General features: G+C 34.2%; 5 protein-coding genes across 11 annotated transcripts; 3 read left to right on the top strand and 2 right to left on the bottom strand.

The window, feature by feature from the left end:
• The first annotated feature begins 3,192 nt into the window (after positions 1 to 3,192).
• Positions 3,193 to 4,935, top strand: LOC117904086 (pentatricopeptide repeat-containing protein At5g66520-like). The gene has a single exon (XM_034816608.1). The coding sequence runs from the start codon at positions 3,193 to 3,195 to the stop codon at positions 4,933 to 4,935; it is 1,743 nt and encodes a 580-aa protein (XP_034672499.1).
• A 1,412-nt stretch (positions 4,936 to 6,347) lies between these two features.
• Positions 6,348 to 7,316, top strand: LOC117904087 (agamous-like MADS-box protein AGL80). Its single transcript, XM_034816609.1, has one exon. The coding sequence runs from the start codon at positions 6,348 to 6,350 to the stop codon at positions 7,314 to 7,316; it is 969 nt and encodes a 322-aa protein (XP_034672500.1).
• Positions 7,317 to 8,525: 1,209 nt separating this feature from the next.
• LOC117904525 lies at positions 8,526 to 14,788 on the bottom strand. Of its 5 annotated transcripts, none has more exons than XM_034817166.1 (7): positions 14,239 to 14,759; positions 13,863 to 13,944; positions 13,141 to 13,182; positions 10,736 to 10,786; positions 10,232 to 10,456; positions 9,125 to 9,171; positions 8,526 to 8,804 (listed from the first exon to the last, which is right to left on the bottom strand). In XM_034817166.1, exons 1-7 carry the CDS (start codon positions 14,472 to 14,474, stop codon positions 8,750 to 8,752), a joined length of 738 nt encoding a protein of 245 aa, XP_034673057.1. In that variant the 5' UTR covers positions 14,475 to 14,759; the 3' UTR covers positions 8,526 to 8,749. The 5 variants fall into 5 exon arrangements, with proteins under 5 accessions (XP_034673057.1, XP_034673062.1, XP_034673059.1 ...); XM_034817171.1 differs by having other exon boundaries at positions 14,122 to 14,329; XM_034817168.1 differs by having other exon boundaries at positions 13,863 to 14,008; positions 14,122 to 14,329.
• A 319-nt stretch (positions 14,789 to 15,107) lies between these two features.
• On the top strand, positions 15,108 to 16,067 carry LOC117904088 (agamous-like MADS-box protein AGL82). The gene has a single exon (XM_034816610.1). The coding sequence runs from the start codon at positions 15,108 to 15,110 to the stop codon at positions 16,065 to 16,067; it is 960 nt and encodes a 319-aa protein (XP_034672501.1).
• A 750-nt stretch (positions 16,068 to 16,817) lies between these two features.
• Positions 16,818 to 22,905, bottom strand: LOC117904524. Of its 3 annotated transcripts, none has more exons than XM_034817165.1 (8): positions 22,573 to 22,905; positions 22,196 to 22,280; positions 21,473 to 21,514; positions 19,897 to 20,065; positions 18,877 to 18,929; positions 18,628 to 18,763; positions 17,440 to 17,486; positions 16,818 to 17,109 (listed from the first exon to the last, which is right to left on the bottom strand). In XM_034817165.1, exons 1-7 carry the CDS (start codon positions 22,806 to 22,808, stop codon positions 17,449 to 17,451), a joined length of 759 nt encoding a protein of 252 aa, XP_034673056.1. In that variant the 5' UTR covers positions 22,809 to 22,905; the 3' UTR covers positions 16,818 to 17,109; positions 17,440 to 17,448. The 3 variants fall into 3 exon arrangements, with proteins under 3 accessions (XP_034673056.1, XP_034673054.1, XP_034673055.1); XM_034817163.1 differs by having other exon boundaries at positions 18,539 to 18,763; positions 22,573 to 22,900; XM_034817164.1 differs by having other exon boundaries at positions 18,539 to 18,763; positions 22,196 to 22,344; positions 22,458 to 22,662.
• Positions 22,906 to 23,098: the final 193 nt, after the last annotated feature.

A 23,098-nucleotide genomic window follows, 5' to 3' on the forward strand; every position in this document is an offset into this window, starting at 1 on the left:
TTTGTCTCGTAGTGCAACACTTCCTGGGTGATTTAAAAAAAAATATTATATAAGGATTAAAATTTTTTACCCAAATTAAATCATAAGCAATTAGGTATGATAAAAGAATAATCTAATATGCACAGGAGAAGAAAATCCTCAAACTAACTATGAAGTGAAAAAACCATAAGGTCTTAGACCTATGACCTCTAATATGAGATTATGACATACAAATTTACTTGATCGCTTTATCTTAAAAGCTTACTTTCCAGTACTTATATCAAGATCCATGTCTGAGACACAACACTTCCAATGCTTTAGTAGATTTGTCTAAACTTTTGAAGGGATGTAGATCATTTCAATAACTTAGAATTCAACATGACGAATTCTTGTTGACGGTTTGAGAATGTTAGGGTAAGTTAGGGTTTGATCTCTTTGAGCATCTGGCCCAAAAACATATTAGGTAGGGTATATATATAGGCCTAAGAGTGTAGAGTGTTGGAACTGAATTTTTTTAAAAAATAAAAGAAGGAAAATTGTGCTTTGGACCCATTTGGGTTAAAAAATTAGCTTTAAGTTCATAAAATGTGCCCATTTAAGGCCAAGATCCAGCAGAAGGATCAAAATTGAGATGAAGGATATGGAACTTCAATATTTCTCGAAATTCCCTTTGCTGATTATGAAAAAACAAAAGCACAAAATTTAGGTTGGAATTTCATGTATCCTGCCCTAATTTTACTCTTTTCCAACCATTCATTTCAGCCCCAAACATTGCTCTAATCTCTCTCCTAACCATTTCATTTCAGCCCCAAACATTGCCCTAATATATCTTTTGACCATTTCATTTCAGTCCACAAACATTTGCCCCTATTCTCTTTCTCGATTTCCTTTCTCTTGACCATTTCATTTCATCCCCAAACATTGCCCTAATCTCTCTCCCGATTTCATACCGACCGTAGTTGGATATTTGAGGTTAGTAGGTTATTTAAATCTCGCATTAGATTTGATTTCCTTTTAGAATCGCAATGTTGCATACTCTGTTTGGATTCCGAGAAAATGTTCGAAAATGTAAGGCATTTAAATTTTTTGTCATTGTTTAAATCGTTGCTTTGTGTTAGTTTAGTGGGCCTTTATTTATTTAATTATTTTCATTATCTTCTTTCCTATGTTTTCTTAGGAAACATAGAATAACAAATTTCGAATTTTGAGATTTTCTGCGTCGGTTGTCAGGAAAGAAGAGAAGGTTAGTACTTAGTTTTAAAGTTTTTAATCTATTTTTTAAGTGTGGTGTATTTTTCCTTGTTTGGTTGCGGAGAAAATGTTGGAGGATGAATAATACAATATTAGAAGTGTTATGATTCAACTACAACTGAATGGCTGCTCATACATGAGTTAACTATGTTTGCAATGTTTTGGTTCATAAAATGGGCAAAAACTAAAGTATAAATTTGTTCCCCAACTACTAGTCATCATATTATTGATCTCCTACTCAAACATAAAGGAGTTTCAATCATATGGGGTCCGAAATATAAAGAATTGGGAAATTTGTGACAATTCCAGAAACCTAATAAAAACACACTCAATCCTCTACAAACATGGGTTCCAATTCCAGATACTATACTAACCTCAAAACCACTCCAAGGCATATACCTTATTTAGCATATTTTCATGTTCAATGGAGGTCGCTAGGCCACCGCCACCATGACAACCACAACTACTACCACTAGTGTAGCGGTTGTAGATTTTCATGGGAGTTCTTGCTTTTGACATCCATTTGACCTTCGCTAGGCCACCGCTACCACGATGACCACATTTACTACCAGTGGTGCAACAATTGCAGATCTTCATGGGAGTTATTACTTTTGACATCCGTTTGACCTTTGCTGGGCAATCGCCACCACGACGACCACATCTACTACCATTGGTGCAGTGACTTTAGATTTTCATGGGAGTTCTTACTTTTGAGATCTATTTGACCCGAAGCAAAGCTATTTTGGACTAATTGGATGATCTTCATTGACTTTCCTTCCCAAAAGCTCACCCTCTTTTTCCACGAACAATACCCAAATCCTGTCTTTGATATATTTTATTGGACAATAGACCCAATAGGTCATAGCCACATACACATTTTAAGGACATCTAACATGACAACTTCAATTTACCACATATGAAACCCAAATTTTGCAAACATCTAATATGGAAATTTAAAGGGTATATTTTCTTCATATTTTATATCATTCCTTTATGCACGTTTTATGGACTTAAGGAGGCCAATTTTTGGGCTCAAAGCACAATTTTCCTAATAAACTATCAACTTTCCATAAAATTTTTAAAAAATATTTTTCTTAAAAAAAGTAAAATATTAACTTTCTAAAAATTAATTAAGAATATATATATATATTTTTAAATAAAATCTCAAAGTTGCCAAAAATTAATGAAGTCATTTTAACTCAATTTAAAAAATTTTGATCCAATCTTACCTTATTAAAAAAACCAACTTGCCTTTAACAAACCTTTGTTTGACTTACATGTGACAATCTAGTTGAATAAATAACAATCTTGAATTTTCAATGAAGAATTAGTCACTATCTAAATAGGTTCTTATGTTAGAATGAAAAGGAACAAATTGGCAATACATAAAAGTGTCCGAACGCTTATAATTTGTCTATTTAAAAGAAAATCATATTTATAACAATATCCTTAGATTTGCTATAATAAAAAAGATAAAAGTTGTTAGCTTAAAATCTTCAAAAATTTGATTTTAATGTTAACAAAACAAAATATTAGATTGGTTTTAAAGTGTTAGACATATACAAGTTATTGCATCATAAATCAAGGAATTCAAGAAGATAACTTTTAAAAAATTATATCTATAATTAAATAAAAATTTAATTAATTTTATTATTTTTCTCTTTTTTAACACAAATCAATTGCAAATCTTATGTTACAATTAATAGAATGAACTAAAAACTTTAAAATAAAAATAAAAGAAAAATAAAACAATTATATTAGTACTAAATAATAGTCATAAAAAAAAAAAAAAATATTTGAGTTTGAATTTTGAATTGGGTTGGGCTGCTAAGAGGGGTAAATTTTTTAGCGCCTCCAAACACCCAATCTCAGTCATCAGATGTCTCATAAACAGTCAGTTTAAGGGACTACCCACATATCCTCTCAATATAAAAATAAAGACCAAAACCCATCCATCACCATATGAAGCCCATGCTGGACCAGGGCTCGCTGGTGGCTGCTATCAAGAGGTGCACAAGGGTTGGAGACCTCAAGGCCATCCAAGCCCACATGGTCCGAGCCAACCTAACCCAGGACACCTTTCTAACCAGCAAGTTGATAGAGTCCTCCGCTGTCACATTATCAGGCCACGTGGCATACGCCCATCGCATATTCTCGTGTACCCACCATCCAAATCTCTTCATGTGGAATACCATCATCAGAGGCTACTCCATAAGCGACTCACCCATCACTGCCATTGCACTCTACAGAGACATGTTTCTCTGCGGCATTTCACCGAACAGCTACACCTTTGGGTTTGTTCTCAAGGCATGTTGTAAGCTACTGAGACTTTGCGAGGGCCAAGAGCTTCATTCACAGATTGTGAAAGTGGGTTTGGATTTTGAGACTCCACTCCTCAACGGATTGATCAAACTGTATGCCGCTTGTGGGTGTATGGACTATGCAAGCGTGATGTTCGATGAAATGCCTGAGCCAGACAGTGCTTCTTGGAGCACCATGGTTTCCGGGTATGCCCAAAATGGGCAGGCAGTGGAGGCCTTGAAGTTGTTCCGAGAAATGCAAGCGGAGAATGTGAGCAGTGATGCGTTCACTTTGGCTAGTGTTGTGGGGGTGTGTGGCGATTTGGGTGCTCTAGACTTGGGCAAGTGGGTTCACTCTTACATGGACAAAGAGGGTGTCAAAATTGATGTTGTGTTGGGCACTGCCCTTGTGGGCATGTACTCAAAGTGTGGGAGTTTGGATAATGCTCTCAAAGTCTTTCAAGGGATGGCTGAAAGAGATGTGACGGCATGGTCCACCATGATTGCAGGGTATGCAATACATGGGCACGGTGAGAAAGCTCTGCAATTGTTTGATGCCATGAAAAGATCAAAGACAATTCCCAATTGTGTCACTTTCACTAGTGTTTTATCCGCATGCAGCCACTCCGGATTGGTTGAAAAGGGTCATCAAATTTTCGAGACCATGTGGACTGAATACAAAATTACTCCCCAAATAAAGCATTATGGCTGCATGGTTGATCTATTCTGCCGAGCAGGGATGGTGGGTCATGCCCACAAATTCATCCAAACAATGCCCATTGAGCCTAACGTTGTTCTTTGGCGAACATTGCTTGGTGCCTGCAAGACACATGGATATAAAGACCTTGGAGAGCACATAAGTAGAAAAATCCTCAAGCTAGATCCAAGCAGCCCTGAGAATTATGTGCTTGTGTCCAATGTGTATGCTTCTCTAGGCAGATGGTCAAGCGTTTGCCAAGTTAGGAGCCTAATGAAAGACAAGGCACCCAAAAAACAACATGGGTGGAGCTCCATAGAGATAAATTTCATGGTCCACAAGTTCATCATGGGAGATGAATCACACCCAGAAAGGGAAAAGATTTATGGGATGCTTCAGCAAATGGCTAGAAAGTTGAAACAAGTGGGTCATGTAACTTCTACAGTTGATGTGCTCCATGACATAGATGAAGAGGAAAAAGAATATGCATTAGGCCTTCATAGTGAGAGGCTGGCTATTGCTTATGGCCTGCTACACACCCCCAATGGCTCACCCATTAGAATTGTGAAGAACCTTAGAGTTTGCAGAGACTGCCATGAGGTCATAAAGCTCATATCTGAGGTTTACAATAGAGAAATAATAGTAAGAGATAGAGTTCGTTTCCACCATTTAAGAGAAAGAGGGTGTTCTTGCAATGACTATTGGTAATTCATCTACCGTTCAAAAAAAATGTAGCTTTATAACAGGATGGCTTTTCCTGAACAAATCCAATTCAATTATTTTATTTGATTTTTTTTTATTCCATGTGTTTATAAATATTTCCCCCCTCTTTTGGAATGAAATATAATTAAGGTAGATTTGATGTCTACTTTTATGAGAATGAGGGGATTCCTTAAAAGTTATGTTTGATTCTTGGAAAGTATGAAAGAAAATAAGAGGAAAAGAAAATAGAGAGGAAGAATAAAAGGAAAGAAATAACAATGAAGGAAAATAAAATATCTATTTAAAATCAATAAATTATTATTATATAATACTTAATTTTTTTTTAATTTATTTAGCTTTTTTATACAAAGATTAAATAATTTAAAAATATATAAAATCCTTAATAATTTTACTCATACTTGACTTTCTTTTCATAGTAAAACTAAAAATAATCTTGAATTTGTAAACAAAGAACGTAGAGGTCCAAATTTGCATAATCCTGGGCTTTGAATTCACCTTATGAGAATTTTGGATTCAGTTAAGAACAACACGCAGGAAAGCCATGGAGGATTTATATTGAAGGGCAGTCATCAAATGTGATTAGTTATGGGAATGGACGGGGCTCTAGAATTTTATTTGTGAAGTGACCGTGGTGCCATTGGCCTCCGGGTTTTGGGATGTCATATGAAGCTCATTAGATACTTTCAAACTCAAACTATTCAAAAGTAGACACACGAAGCCAAGAAGAAGTTGTGTCTAGGGTTTCCATGGTCCGTTCCACCTAGGATCAAGGCATGCACGGAACTTGATCAATCGACCTACGGGGGCCAAATGGTGAAACCAAAATGACACGTTTCAAAGAGGCTCCCAACGATGCCGTTTGTAGAAATCCCACGAGGCTGGGACTTTCTCCGTTTATATCCTTCACCAAAGCCACAGGCACGTCTCATAGCAGGCACAGATGAATAATAGAAGAGGAAGCCTTTTGGGGATAGCAAGATCCTTCCCATCTGAGTGGTGCCGAAAAAGATGAAAGCTGCGTCCGTTTTGATCTCAATCACTCCAATGCTACACTTTTCCCAACGTTTTTAGCAACGTCAAAAAAATATTCGAATCTTAAATTTGTAATCATAATTAGTAACTGATCATTCACTTTTTATTTTTATCTATATTTATTATTTATTTTTATGGGTATTTTATATTTGGTTTCTAAATCTGGTTTCCATAGCTTAGGTTTTCTATAAATAGCACAGGTGGGCATTAGAGGAGAAACGCTGTTCTTGATCGATCTCACCCCTTTTTCTTCTGTTGCTCCACATACCCAGTGATTGAATTTTGATCAATCTTTCTTCTTCTTCTTCTTCTTCTTCTTCTTCTTCTTCTTCAGAAGAAGAAGAATGGGTCGTGGCAAGTTAAAAATGGAGTTGATCGCTAATGAGAAACTTCGGTGCAGAACTTTCCGAAATAGGCAAAAGGGCTTGAAGAAAAAGCTCCAGGAGTTGTCAACTCTATGTGATGTTGAAGCATGTATGATCATGTATTGTGATCAGAATGGCAGTGGCACCTATTCTTCTCAGCCTGATGTTTGGCCTGAAAATCACTATGAAGTTCAGCGTATAGTGAACAAGTACATGAAGGAAGGCCATGGAAAGAGGACGGTGGATTTATCTGACATTCTTGAAAGCAGAAAGAGGAAGGCCGAAGTTGAGCTGCAAAAGCTGCAGGAAAAAAATGGCGAAACCAAAGGGCAGACTTCTGAGACTGGATTGGAACTGGATGGGCTTTCCTACGAAAATATGATGGAAATAAATGATCAATTAGACAGGAAACTTGAACATGTGATGAGTCTGATTGATTTGAAGAAGGGAGAAGCGGGCTTGATGAGTAAGACTCCTGTGAACTCCTCTCATATCCCGGGTTGGCCTACAGCTGAGCAAGCCTTTCAAGGCATTGAAATGTTCTTATATGATTTGGATTTTCCCGATACAAGTAGTGGAGTGGTTGAATCTGATTTGAACCCGATGATGATGATGAATATGGAGAACAATGGATATCCAGAATTTGGAAGTGGGAAGGCATCCAGCAGTGAGCTCCTGCACCACAGTACTCAATTTCAGGACCCAATTCATTATGATCCAGCTCATGGGATGTTCACGAATAACCCTGATCCTTCAACTTCATATCAGAAGATGGGGACTGTTCCTCCCATGCAAGAGATGTCGGTATCCAAGAATCCGATGATGTTTAACACCCATCCCACAAATTCCATGCCGCAGATGGGGTTGTCTGAGAATATGATGTTCAACATGGATGATAGCATCTCTATGCAGCAAATATCGGCATATAGGCAGTACGTCTTGGACGGTTATTTGTTCTTTCATTCTTGATTTTGATGCATGTAATTGCTTTTAGATTTATGTGACATGTCTAACTTTGTAAGAGAGTACATCCGACATCCAAACCATGGAGTTTTGTTAGCATGATTGTATTCTAAGACTTCATTATATATGGTTACGTTAATGTTTTACAAAAACCTTGAAATTGTGTCTTTTAAGGTTATTTCTACTTGAAGCTTACATTACACATTGTATGCAAACTATTTCCTTTCTATATTTTGTTTGAGAATTGAATTCTTCTCGGATATATTTCATGTTTTTTATTTTTAAAATAAGAGATATAAAAGTGCAAGAAATTTTTTAAAGATTTACACTAAAATTAATGATTTTAAAAACTATTTTTAAAAAATGAGATATAAAAAAAAATTATTATCTCAAATTATAAAATTTTTTAAAATAATTTTTCAAAGATATAAAATGAATACATACTTTTTAAATAATAGAACGAGGAGATTCTTATTTAGATGGTATGAATTGAAAATATTTAAATATTTAGATAATGTCAACTAAAAAAAATAAGATACATTAAAAAGACATCAATTTTTATTACAGGGTTTTTTATTGAATAAATTAATAAGAATTAGAAGTTGTTTTGTTTTCGTTATAATGAAAATTAAATTTTAAATCTTTTTGTTTTATTTTTTTACAATATATTTCCCATTTTTTTTATCACAAAATTATAATTTAACGTTTACTTTTATTGACGTAAAAGGAAAAACGTTATCTAAATTATTTATTTATTGAATAAATTAATATGAAAACTCACATTATTATCATATAAAAAATAGAGAAACATTATCTAAATCTATTTTTTTTACTGAATAAATTAATCAAAATAAGTGGATTGAAAAGAAAAGTCAATTAAATGATGTAAGGATATAAGTGGGTCGGTGGATCTGAATGGAATGCCAAATTCAAATTTTAAAAAACAAATATGTAAATACATGATATGAAATATTATTATTTTTAATTAAATTATGATTTTTCAAAAGAGAAATATTATTTGAATCAGAGTTTTTAGGTTGTTTTATATATTTGCATTTTTAGAAATGTAAAAAAAAAAAAAAATCATCTATCTTTTTCATCCAAAATTTTCATTAATAATATAAAAACTTTTTTGTTAAAGTTATTTTAAATAAATTATCATACTTTAAAAAAAAAACATTATTTAAATAATGTGTTTCTTAAAAATAAAAAAAATAAAAAAATAATCCAAATTAATTCAATAAAATAATAATAGAATGTATGCGTACATAAGAGTGATGAACAGCACATTTCAGGAAAAAAAAAAGTCCTAACACTTTGCTCTATGGATATAGATAAATTATAGGACTACCCAATTTTTAGCCTATTGTGTTCTGCAGAATCTTTGATGGTATCATTGTAGTAGCACTTCTCTCCTTCTTTTTGCCATATAAGCAGGTTCATGAAAGGCCAACGTCCATTTCCTCCCCAATTACAGCAAATATTTCATCAACCCTATAAAGGAAAAAAAGGAAAACAAGGAAAACAGGGATCAGAACCTGAGTAACCATTCATGCTCAACCAATCAAAATGGTGAGAATTTCAAATTATAATGACAGTAAGCAATGGTCTGTGCTCAACATTAAGGATACATGAGCATTAAAGAGTTCCAGCTTTTTCACAATTTTTGAAAACAGATATTGGTATCAAACTTCAAGTCTGTCACAGTTCAGGAATTGAATTTTTTTATTATTATTTTTTAAATTTTTTGTGGAGAGGGGTAGTCTGGGTTTGAAAGTATCTAATGAGCTCCAAATCTTGTAATTCATTTTTACCTATGTGTATCAATGTTCACCTCTGCAAGCCAAGTTGTAAGGTAAACCTGCAAAACTCCAATAATTCAACAGTCAGCAACAGAGATAGAAATCACTACTTTTATCTTTAGTTATGGTGAGAATACTAGAAGAGCATTTGAATACAAAGGAGTATCCAAATCCAGTTATCAACAAAACTATATCATTTCACTTGCCCAAATTTATTTCATCTCTAATTCTTTTGGGTGCTTTCGGTAATAAAGTTTCCATCAAGAAAGCTAGTCATTTATTCCTAGGTACTGTGTATGTGGAGTTCTTGAGATCCATAACGGTGGATCCTTCCTTCTGAATGTACCCATGTGTATGTGGACAACTTGATTGCTCACCACTGTCAATTGTAAGTAGGAAATGGCTTCTTTATGAAGACGAATAGAATTACTATCTAGGAGAAACTAGATGCTATGCAAGGCATCATCCATGGTAATATTAGGTGATGTAATTTATTACAGGATTATGAAAAGTAGTCTTCTTTTTATAAACACAAAAACCTAGTTAGAACACAATAAAATGTTTAATAAAATTGGAAATTGGAAAGTGGAAAGTGGAAAGTGGAAAGTGGAAATCAATAAGGAAATGATATTTTAAACTTCCTTAAATCTTTTAGACTTCTTTTCACAATAAATTTAATTTTGTCATTGCTTAATCAAATCCAAAACCACATTCAAATTTTGTGTCTTCAACTCAAACATGTTAGTATAGTGGTAGTAAAGTAGTATTGGACAAGTAATCTTTGGAGCAAAATTATCAGAGAAAAGATTATCAGGACATGTATCAATTCTCATAGGGCTAATCTAAATGGCATAATTGAATCACATTAATCAATTTGAGATAGACCTAAAAGTTATTGATTTAAGATATTTCACTTGGGCATAAAATTTTGAAGACTGCCTATTCATCCCACTCTAGGTGGTTCCTTGTTCAAGAATACAAGCTTACAAATGTAATAAATATGCATGTATAAAATCTATGTATATACACATTTAATTCAAAAGCAAATGCATACTATAAGTCAATCATACTTTCAAACAATTAATTATATGCATTATACAATGGTGGAATGTTTTATACCTGTAAGATCTCATGATCTGGCTGCTGATTAGAACGTGTAACAGGCGAATGAGATTCAAAACCTATTATTTTTGGGGGAATAATATCACCAATTTCTTTTGAATGCAAGCTGCATATACCCAAATCATCAAATTCCCCTGGATACAGCTCATCTGACCAACAATATCGATCGTCTTGTGGAGCTTCTTCACAACTGATGGAGAGTAACTCCACTATAAGCAACCGCTGCTTAGAGCAAACAATACCAATAAGAACAGAGTTACAAGCAAAGACAAGTGATCTATTACATGTCCAAATAAAATAGAAATATGGAGTAGCAAAACAAAACCAAAATTCATCTTCAAATTTAGTTCAAGTATGAACATCTGAACAAGTTCCTCCACTAATTTCTCTGAGATTGTTCAAAGATCACAAATGCCATGATTAAATGTGTTGGAGAATTGAAAAAAAGACAGCCAAATAAAAACTCAAGAGCATAACAGGCATGGTTAAGAATCATATTACATGAGTTTGGGAAGATTGACATGCCAACACATCATGGTTTGAAGTTCCAACCTGTTTTCATAGAACAAATGCAATTTTCCATTCTTGAGACAATAGAAATGAAGTCTAAATGTAACTTCTAATTTTTTACACCCTCCCTCCCTCCATGTAGTTTTAAATTATAACTCCCGGAAGCTACTCCCTCCCTCCCTCTCTCTAATTTAATTTTAAAGATACTCAAAAGCTCATTTAAACTCTCCCAAACTTCTCAAAGTTCACTGTAACTATTCAAAACTGCTTGGAACTCAATAAAATCACCACTTTATTTGACATGGAATATTAGCTTAACAATGTTTTTTGTTTTTTTTTTTGATAGGCAAATAATAGTATGCATATTAATGACATATTAGCTTAACAATGATGTGTATGCTTTTTCCAAGTACAATAACATTTGGGTAATTCACTTACACTTCTTAATAAAAGAATACTTGCTAAGATATAATGTTAGAGACATGTGCTAAAAATGCAAATGATCAACCTACTTTTGATTGAATATATAACTTAAAATTTTTGAATGTGAACATACATTTATTTTCTGATATTACGTGAAGTTAATAGACCTAGTAAATTGAGGATCTCTGTACTACAATAGAGACATTCACTTCAACTTAGTCTCATCACTCTCCCCATCACTATCACCGTTCTCATTAAATCAATGAACCTTTGGTCAATCAGAAAATAAATAAATAAATAAATGGCTTTTTGAGGCCACTTTTTGACTTCCTTAATTTAAGCTTTTAACTTGTTACAATTGATGACTCATATCCCAAAAAAAAACTAAATGCAGTATAAAATCTTTGCAGACAGCAATTTACCGAAAGAAGAGATTGGCCAAAAGAGAAAGGCTGGAGTCCCTCCACCATCACCAAGGTCATTTGTATCCTCAGATAAGCTAGAAAATTGCACAAGTGGACTGCTGCTAGTCCCTTTAAGGAAACATCTCATGGATCTGCTGGTATTGACCATGTGAGTCACGACAGCCACCTGCAGATGAATTATTAAGGTCTAACATGATAAAAATAGTTTGCTTATTCAACAAATAAAATATTTAACTCGTCATTGGCTTTGCATCCTTCCATAATGAAGAACAATCATTACCAATGAATCTACAGGCTCTGCTCCACTCTTTGGAGCTTCTGGAGTCCAAGATGATCACTTGACATGTTGACATAACCTAGAAAAATGTCATTATATCTTATCATTCTTACTGTTCTTTTTTTGGGTAAAAATTAATAAAACAGGTCTTTTCTAATCAATTTTTAATACTGTGTGTTCTCTATCCATGCAATGACAGAACACAACCATATTATCCATTTCAACATTGATCAAGTGAGAGAAAGAGTGGACCAATTTGTCAATTTCCAGGCAAATTTCAAACATTAGGATTTAATAGTGACTAAGGCCAAAAAAAAAAAAATCTGTTGAAAAATCATCAACTTTACTTCAAGAATATATCCCATTCTAACTGATTTTTCCTTAATTCTTCTTCGGGTTAGTTCCAGCATGATCTACTCTTAAATCCCTTCTACTATTTCCATTCTTATTCGCCTGAACATACTGATATGAGCTTTGACTAGTAATTAACCTCATACGGCATAAGTTCCCATATTGGTATATTGTACAATTTCCCTGTTAAGTGAGAGTTGTATGAATTTTCAAGAGCACAGCTCCATTTTAGCTGTGGAGCTTAAAGGGTGAGCAAAATCATCCTAAACATCTTGTAATCTTGACATCTATTTTTCCCATAAATAAAACAGTTTCAAATGCAGTGAAGCCAAATTCCGTTTGGGGGAGTGAAAGAAAAAGCAGTGGATGAAGAATGAGTAAGCATAAACAGGGTATTAGAATACATACTCTGTGTATATTGGAGTTTGTTCCTTTATTTATTGCTTTTTTTTTTTCCATTTTCATTCGGGTTTCTTTTTTTGAATATTTAAAGTATAGAAATTTAAGCATTTAACGTTAGCAGTTTCGTATTTATTTTCTAATTTCATTGAGTAATTCTGGAAGGAGACCTTTGTTGTCCAATGACTTGATCCATGCAGGAGGGTTTAGCTCCTGGTGGTCCCAGTATAGCTGATATCCCCAAATGCATTTTCCTTTCAGTGCTTGTTTTCCTTCCTGTCTTTGAATAATGGAAGTTCTATTACCCATGAATTGGCAAGATATCCTAAAAATTTGAGAGAAATTTAAGCTTGGATGGAAGCAGTTCCAGATTTCTTGTTTCCTCTTCATCCTTAAAGAGTTTATTTTCAGTTAGGTCTAATCTAATTTACTATTTACGCACATAAATACTGCTCTAATTCTGCAAGGTAACATCTTTGACACCTATAATGGACCTAATAACACATGTTCAGTATGCATACCATATCCTTGTATGCTGACAAAAGTTTGCTCCCATGAAGGCCCTGAAACGATGAAATACTTTATAGGATGCAGATCCATCAAAATAAAAGTAGATAGTAAGCAAAACTTGTTTGCATGACAGACTCGGGATCCTAAAATAATCTTTTCTTATTCATTTCTCATTGAAAAAACAAAACAGGAAATCATTTAGTCAAGCAGTGAACCACAGCAACAATGTGAGAAGTTCAGAGCTTATCTCATCAGCCTTTAAAATGGAATGCATTTATGGAAATGCATATTTCCTGCAGAATATTAAAAAAAATGACAATATACAAAAAACTAAATCCAAGACCCATTAACACAAAAAAAATCCACGGCTGCAGACAGTGGTTCCAAATATATTGACTGATGTTGAGTCAAATTAATGATAATACCTATCAACAGGCCAAAATTTCAGAAAAAAAGAATTCCCATTTCCATGTTTTGGCAAAAGTTACAAATAGAGGCAAAACTTCCTGCATCCAAATTCATCCTAAGTTCAATTTGGCACCTAGTTAGAATCCAAAGACTGCTAACAAGACAAGACTTTAAGATGAATCTTAAAAATGCTTGATTATCATTAGCATATAATATACGCAAACAAAAAGAAATGGTAGTAGATATAACACATAAGCTATAAAAACATTGAGAACAGGAAATTAAGAATCATGCACACAAAGGCAAAAAGATAATGTAGAAGTACCTGCTGCTTTAATTTCATGCAAGCTTTCTTTCTAATATTGGGCATATCACTCAGAACACCCAACTCCATGGCAGGCATATATCTGAGCAAAAAAGTAATCCCAATGAGCGCATTAAGACTCTCACAAACCTTTATCCTCTGTTTGGCTGCTGGGAAATTTCAGGAAAATTAAAATATGATATTTTCAAACTTCCTTGGCATATCGCTTCGGTTGGAGACAATTAAAATGAAAATCACAAAAATAGGCAAAGAATCAAACATTTTGAGATTGCATTTCTCAACTGCATCTCCCTTGTCTTTTCTCGCGTTTCCTCAGTAACCAAACGGACCATAAAATTCAAAGAACCATAAGTTGAAGCAAAACGTTTGTAATTGCCTTTGAGAGAGATAGGAATTGACAAGATCTGTGGCATGTGACCTTCCCTTTGAGGCAGTAGAAGTCCATTGTTGTCTGTAGGAAGCTAATTTCGACCACTGGTTTCGGAGGTTGCGCTGCGCGGCTGGTCTCGATAGGCGGATGACAGAAGGTGGTGGTTGTGGGGTTTTGGAGCTAGGGCTTTGGAGATTTGAAGCGGAAGAAGAACAAGAAGAAGTTGCGTCTAGGGTTTCCATGGTCCGTTACGCCTAGGATCAAGCCACGCACAAAACTTGATCAATCGACCTACGGGGGCCAAACGGTGAAACCGAAACGACGCGTTTCAAAGAGGGTCCCAACGACGCCGTTTGTAGAAATCCCATGAGGTTGGGACTTTCTCCGTTTATCCTTCACCAAAGCCACAGGCACGTCTCATAGCCGGCACAGATGAATAATAGAAGAGGAAGCCTTTTGGGAATAGCAAGATCCTTCCCATCTGAGCGTTGCCGGAGAAGATGAAATCTGCGTCCGTTTTGATCTCAATCACTCCAATGCTATACTTTTCCCAACGTTTTTAGCAAACGTTTTTAGCAACGTCAAAAAAATATTCGAATCTTATATTCGTAATCATTATTAGTAACTGATCATTCACTTTTTATATTTATTTTTATTTTTTATTTATTTTTATGGGTATTTTATATTTGGTTTCTAAATCTGGTTTCCATAGCTTCGGTTTTTTATAAATAGCACAGGTGGACATTAGAGGAGAAGCGCTGTTCTTGATCGATCTCACCCCTTTTTCTTCTGTTGCTCCACATACCCAGTGATTGAATTTTGATCAATCTTTCTTCTTCTTCTTCTTCTTCAGAATGGGTCGTGGCAAGTTAAAAATGGAGTTGATCGCCAATGAGAAACTTCGGTGCAGAACTTTCCGAAATAGGCAAAAGGGCTTGAAGAAAAAGATCCAGGAGTTGTCAACTCTATGTGATGTTGAAGCGTGTATGATCATGTATTGTGATCAGAATGGCAATGGCTCCTATTCTTCTCAGCCTGATGTTTGGCCTGAAAATCACTATGAAGTTCAACGTATAGTGAACAAGTACATGAAGGCAGGCCATGGAAAGAGGACGGTGGATTTATCTGACATTCTTGAAAGCAGAAAGAGGAAGGCCGAAGTTGAGCTGCCAAAGCTGCAGGAAAAAAATGGCGAAACCAAAGGGCAGACTTCTGAGACTGGATTGGAACTGGATGGGCTTTCCTATGAAAATCTGATGGAAATAAATGATCAATTGGACATGAAACTTGAACATGTGATGAGTCTGATTGATTTGAAGAAGGGAGAAGCGGGCTTGATGAGTAAGACTCCTGTGAACTCCTCTCATATCCCGGGTTGGCCTACAGCTGAGCAAGCCTTTGAAGGCATTGAAATGTTCTTATCTGATTTGGATTTTCCCGATACAAGTAGTGGAGTGGTTGAATCTGATTTGAACCCGATGATGATGATGAATATGGAGAATAACGGATATCAAGAATTCGGAAGTGGAAAGGCATCCAGCAGTGAGCTCCTGCACCACAGTACTCAATTTCAGGACCCAATTCATTATGATCCAGCTCATGGGATGTTCAAGAATAACCCTGATCCTTCAACTTCATATGGGACTGATCTTACCATGCAAGAGATGTCGGTATCCAAGAATACGATGATGTTTAACGCCCATCCCACAAATTCCATGCCGCAGATGGGGTTGTCTGAGAATATGATGTTAGGCATGGATCATAGCATCTCTATGCAGCAAATATTGGCATATAGGCAATACCTCTTGGACGGTTATTTGTTCTTTCATTCTTGATTTTAACGGTTATTTGTTCTTTCATTCTTGATTTTAACGGTTATTTGTTCTTTCATTCTTGATTTTGATGCATGTAATTGCTTTTAGATTTGTGTGACATGTCTATCTTTGTAAGAGAGTACATCCGACATCCGAACCATAAGAGTTTTGTTAGCATGATTGTATTTTAAAACTTCATTATATATGGTTACGTTAATGTTTTACAAAAACCTTAAAATTGTTTCTTTTAAGGTTATTTCTACTTGAAGCTTACATTACACATTGTGTGCCAACTATTTCTTTACTACGAGAATTGAATTCTTAGGATATATTTCATGTTTTCCATTTTTAAAATAAAAAAATAGTCGTAAACTTTTATATAAGGTGCAATAAATTTTTTAAAGATTTACATTAAAATTAATGATTTTAAAAATTATTTAAAAAAAATGAGATATAAAAAAAATTTTATTATCTCAAATTCAAAAATTTTTTAAAATGATTTTTCAAATATATAAAGTAAATTCATACTTTTTATATAATATAAATATTACCGTTTATAAATTATGATTTTTCAAAAGAGAAATATTATTTGAATCAAAGTTTTTAGGTTGTTTTATATGATTGCATTTTTAGAAATGCCAAAAAGAAAAAAAAATCATCTATCTTTTTCATCCAAAAATTTCATTAATAATATAAAAACTTTCATGTTAAAGTTATTTAAATAAATTATGATAATTTTAAAAAACATTATTTAAATAATGTGATTCTTAAAAAAAAAAAAACATTATCCAAATTAATTCAATAAAATAATAATAGGATGTATGCGTACATAAGTGCGATGAACAGGATATTTCAGGAAAAAAAAAGTCCTAACACTCTGCTCTTTTACATATGGTATAGATATAGATAAATTATAGGACAATCCAATTTTTAGCCTATTGTGGTCTGCAGAATCTTTGATGGATTCATTGTAGTAGCACTTCTCTCCTTTTTGCCATATAAGCAGGTTCATGAAAGGCTAACGTGCATTTCCTCCCCAATTACAGCAAATATTTCATCGACCCTATAAAGGAAAAAAAGGAAAACAAGGAAAACAGGGATCAGAACCTGAGTAACCATTCATGCTCAACCAATTAAAATGGTGAGAATTTCAAATTATAAAGACAGTAAGCAATGGTCTGTGCTCAACATTAAGGATACATGAGCATTAAAAAGTTCCAGCTTTTTCACAATTTTTGAAAACAGATATTGGTATCTAACTTCAAGTCTGTCACTTATGTTTTAATACTTCAGGAATTGAATTTTTTTTTTTATTATTATTTATTTTTTGTGGGGAGGGGTAGTTTGGGTTTGAAAGTATCTAATGAGCTTCAAATCTTGATTTCATTTTTACCTATGTGTATCAATGTTCACCTCTGCAAGCCAAGTTGTAAGGTAAACCTGCAAAACTCCAATAATTCAACAGTCAGCAACAGAGATAGAAACCACTTCTTTTATCTTTGGTTATGGTGAGAATACTAGAAAAGCATTCAAATACAAAGGAGTATCCAAATCCAGTTATCAACAAAACAATATCATTTCACTTGCGCAAATTTATTTCATCTCTAATTCTTTTGGGTGCATTTAGTACTAAAGTTTCCATCAAGAAAGCTAGTCATTCATTCCTAGGTGCTGTGTATGTGGAGTTCTTGAGATCCATAACGGTGGATCCTTCCTTCTGAATATACCCATGTGTATGTGGACAACTTGATTGCTCACCACTGTCAATTGTAAGTAGGAAATGGCTTCTTTATGAAGACAAATAGAATTACTATCTCGGAGAAACTAGATACTATGCAAGGCATCATCCATGGTAATATTAGGTGATGTAATTTATTACAGGATTATGAAAAGTAGTCTTTTTTTTATAAGCACAAAAACCTAGTTAGAACACAAAAGAATGTTCAATAAAATTGGAAAGTGGAAAGTGGAAATCAATAAGGAAACAATATTTTAAACTTCCTTCAATTTTTTAGACTTCTTTTTACATTAAATTTAATTTTGTCATTGCTTAATCAAATCCAAAACCACATTCTTACCTTAGCTTCAAATTTTGTGTCTTCAACTCAAACATGTTAGTATAGTGGTAGTAAAGTAGTCTTGGACAAGTAATCTTTGGAGCAAAATTATCAGAGAAAAAGCTTATCGGGACATGTATCAATTCTCATAGGGCTAATCTAAATGGCATAATTGAATCACATTAATCAATTTGAGATAGACCTAAAAGTTATTGATTTAAGATATTTCGGTTGGGCATAAAATTTTGAAGACTGCCTATTCATCCCACTCTAGGTAGTTCCTTGTTCAAGAATACAAGCTTACAAATGTAATAATTATGCATGTATAAAATCTATGTATATACACATCTAACTCAAAAGCAAATGTATGCTAAAGTCAATCATACTTTCAAACAATTAATTATATGCATTATACAATGGTGGAATGTTTTATACCTGTAAGATCTCATGATCTGGCTGCTGATTAGAACGTATAACAGGCGAATGAGATTCAAAACCTATTATTTTTGGGGGAATAAGCTCACCAATTTCTTTTGAATGCAAGCTGCATATACCCAAATCATCAAATTCCCCTGGATACAGCTCATCTGACCAACAATATCGATCATCTTGTGGAGCTTCTTCACAACTGATGGAGAGTAACTCCACTACAAGCAACCGCTGCTTAGAGCAAACAATACCAATAAGAACAGAGTTACAAGCAAAGACAAGTGATCTATTACATGTCCAAATAAAATAGAAATCTGGAGTAGCAAAACAAAACCAAAATTCACCTTCAAATTTAGTTCAAGTATGAACATCTGAACAAGTTCCTCCGCTAATTTCTCTGAGAGATTGTTCAAAGATCACAAATGTCATGATTAAATGTGTTGGAGAATTGAAAAAAAGACAGCCAAATAAAAACTCAAGAGGATAATAGGCATGGTTAAGTATCATACTACATGAGTTTGGGAAGATTGACATGCCAACACATCATGGTTTGAAGTTCCAACCTGTTTTCATAGAAAAAAAGCAATTTTCCTTTCTTGAGGCAATAGAAATGAAGTCTGAATGTAACTTCTAATTTTTTACACCCTCCCTCCCTCCATGTAGTTTTAAATTATAACTCCTGGAAGCTACTCCCTCCCTCCCTCTAATTTAATTTTACAGATACTCAAAAGCTCATTTACACTTTCCCAAACTTCTCAAAGTTCACTGTAACTATTCAAAACTGCTTGGAACTCAATAAAATCACCACTTTATTTGACATGGAATATTAGCTTAACATTGTTTTTTTTTTTTTTTTGATAGGCAAATAAGAGTATGCATATTAATGACATATTAGCTTAACAACGATGTGTATGCTTTTTCATAGTACAATAACATTTGGGTAATTCACTTGCATTTTTTAATAAAAGAATACTTGCTAAGATATAATGTTAGAGACATGTGCTAAAAATGCAAATGACCAACCTACTTTTGATTAAACATATAGCTTAAATTTTTTGAATGTGAACATACATTTATTTTCTGATATTACGTGAAGTTAATAGACCTAGTAAATTGAGGATCTCTGTACTACAATAGAGACATTCACTTCAACTTAGTCTCATCACTCTCCCCATCACTATCACCGTTCTCATTAAATCAATGAACCTTTGGTCAATCAGAAAATAAATAAATAAATAAATAAATGGCTTTTTGAGGCCACTTTTTTACTTCCTTAATTTAAGCTTTTAACTTGTTACAATTGATGACTCACATCCCAAAAAAAAACTAAATGCAGTATAAAATCTTTGCAGACAGCGATTTACCGAAAGAAGAGATTGGCCAAAAGAGAAAGGCTGGAGTTCCTCCACCATCTCCAAGGTCATTTGTATCCTCAGATAAGCTAGAAAATTGCACAAGTGGACTGCTGCTAGTCCCTTTAAGGAAACATCTCATGGATCTACTGGTATTGACCATGTGAGTCACGACAGCCACCTGCAGATGAATTATTAAGGTCTAACATGATAAAAATACTTTGCTTATTCAACAAATAAAATATTTAACTCATCATTGGCTTTGCATCCTTCCATAATGAAGAACAATCATTACGAATGAATCTACAGGCTTTGCTCCACTCTTTGGAGCTTCTGGAGTCCAAGATGATCACTTGACATGTTGACATAACCTAGAAAAATGTCATTATATCTTATCATTCTTACTGTTCTTTTTTTGGGTAAAAATTAATAAAACAGGTCTTTTCTAATCAATTTTTAATACTGTGTGTTCTCTATCCATGCAATGACAGAACACAACCATATTATCCATTTCAACATTGATCAAGTGAGAGAAAGAGTGGACCCATTTGTCAATTTCCAGGCAGATTTCAAACATTAGGATTCAATAGTGACTAAGGCCACAAAAAAAAAAAAAAAAAAAAAAAAAAAAAAAAAAAAAAAATCTGTTGAGAAATCATTAACTTTACTTCAAGAATATATCCCATTCTTACTGATTTTTCCTTAATTCTTCTTCGCGTTAGTTCCAGCATGATCTACTCTTAAATCCCTTCTACTATTTCCATTCACCTTAACATACTGATATGAGCTTTGACTAGTAATTAACCTCATACAGCATAAGTTCCCATATTGGTATATTGTACAATTTCCCTGTTAAATGAGAGTCGTATGAATTTTCAAGAGCACAGCTCCATTTTAGCTGTTGAGCTTAAAGGGTGAGCAAAATCATCCTAAACATCTTGTAATCTTGACATCTATTTTTCCCATAAATAAAACAGTTTCAAATGCAGTGAAGCCAAATTCCATTTGGGGGAGTGAAAGAAAAAGCAGTGGGTGAAGAATAAGCATAAACAGGGTACTAGAATACATACTCTCTGTATATTGGAGTTTGTTCCTTTATTATTCCTTTTTTTTTTTTTTTTTTCCATTTTCATTCGGGTTTCTTTTTTTGAATATTGAAAGTATAGAAATTTAAGCATTTAAAGTTAGCAGTTTCGTATTTATTTTCTAATTTCATTGAGTAATTCTGGAAGGAGACCTTTGTTGTCAAATGACTCAATCCATGCAGGAGGGTTTAGCTCCTGGTGGTCCCAGCATAGCTGATATCCCTAAATGCATTTTCCTTTCAGTGCTTGTTTTCCTTCTTGTCTTTGAATAATGGAAGTTCTATTACCCATGAATTGGCAAGATATCCTAAAAATTTGAGAGAAATTTAAGCTTGGATGGAAGCAGTTCCAGATTTCTTGTTGCCTCTTCGTCCTTAAAGAGTTTATTTTCAGTTAGGTCTAATCTAATTTACTATTTACCCACATAAATACTGCTCTAATTCTGCAAGGTAACATCTTTGACACCTATAATGGACCTAATAACACATGTTCAGTATGCATACCATATCCTTGTATGCTGACAAAAGTTTGCTCCCATGAAGGCCCTGAAACGATGAAATACTTTATAAGATGCAGATCCGTCAAAATAAAAGTAGATAGTAAGCAAAACTTGTTTGCATGACAGACTCGGGATCCTAAAATAATCTATTCTTACTCATTTCTCATTGAAAAGACAAAACAGGAAATCATTTAGCCAAGCAGTGAACCACAGCAACAATGTGAGGAGTTCAGAGCTTATCTCATCAACCTTTAAAATGGAATGCATTTATGGAAATGCATATTTCCTGCAGAATATTAAAAAAAAATGACAATATACAAAAAACTAAATCCAAGACCCATTAACGCAAAAAAAAATCCATGGCTGCAGACAGTGGTTCCAAATATATTGACTGGATGTTGAGTCAAATTAATCATAATACCTATCAACAAGCCAAAATTTCAGAAAAAAATTTCCCATTTCCATGTTTTGGCAAAAGTTACAAATAGAGGCAAAACTTTCTGCATCCAAATTTATCCTAAGTTCAATTTGGCACCTAGTTAGAATCCAAAGACTGCTAACAAGACAAGACTTTAAGATGAATCTTAAAAATGCTTGATTATCATTGGCGTATAATCTACGCAAACAAAAAGAAATGGTAGTAGATATAACACATAAGCTATAAAAACATTGAGACCAGGAAATTAAGAATCATGCACACACAGGCAAAGACATAATGTAGAAGTACCTGCTGCTTTAATAATTTCATGCAAGCTTTCTTTCTAATATTGGGCATATCACTCAGAACACCCAACTCCATGGCAGGCATATATCTGAGCCAAAAAGTAATCCCAATGAGCGCATTAAGACTCTCACAAACCCTTATCCTCTGTTTGGCTGCTGAGAAATTTCAGGAAAATTAAACTATGATATTTTCAAACTTCCTTGCCATATTGCTTCGGTTTGAGACAATTAAAATGAAAATCACAAAAATAGGCAAAGAATCAAACATTTTGAGATTGCATTTCTCAACTGCATCTCTCGTCTTTTCCCGCGTTTCCTCAGTAACCAAACGGACCATAAAATTCAAAGAACCCTAAGTTGAAGCAAAAAGTTTGTAATTGCCTTTGAGAGAGATAAGCATTGACAAGATCTGTGGCATGTGACCTTCCCTTTGAGGCAGTAGAAGTCCATTGTTGTCTGTAGGAAGCTAATTTCGACCACTGGTTTCGTAGGTTTCGCTGCGCGGCTGGTCTCCATAGGCGAATGACAGAAGGTGGTGGTTGTGCAGTTTTGGAGCTAGGGCTTTGGAGATTTGAAGCAGAAGAAGAACAAGAAGAAGTTGCGTCTAGGGTTTCCATGGTCCGTTCCGCCTAGGATCAAGCCACGCACAAAACTTGATCAATCGACCTACGGGCGCAAACGGTGAAACCGAAACGGCGCGTTTCAAAGAGGGTCCCAACGACGCCGTTTGTAGAAATCCCATGAGGTTGGGACTTTCTCCGTTTATCCTTCACCAAAGCCATTAGCTCTCTTCAAATAAAACGACGCCGTTCTAGGTTGTTTTTCTTTGGTCTATTTATTTATTTTTATTATTCTTTGTTATTTTTAATTTTGCCTTTAATTTTGATTTCTTTTTATTTATTAGTGC

The sequence above is a fragment of the Vitis riparia genome, chromosome 17 (genome assembly GCF_004353265.1).
Source record: "Vitis riparia cultivar Riparia Gloire de Montpellier isolate 1030 chromosome 17, EGFV_Vit.rip_1.0, whole genome shotgun sequence".
Taxonomy (NCBI): Eukaryota; Viridiplantae; Streptophyta; class Magnoliopsida; order Vitales; family Vitaceae; genus Vitis; species Vitis riparia.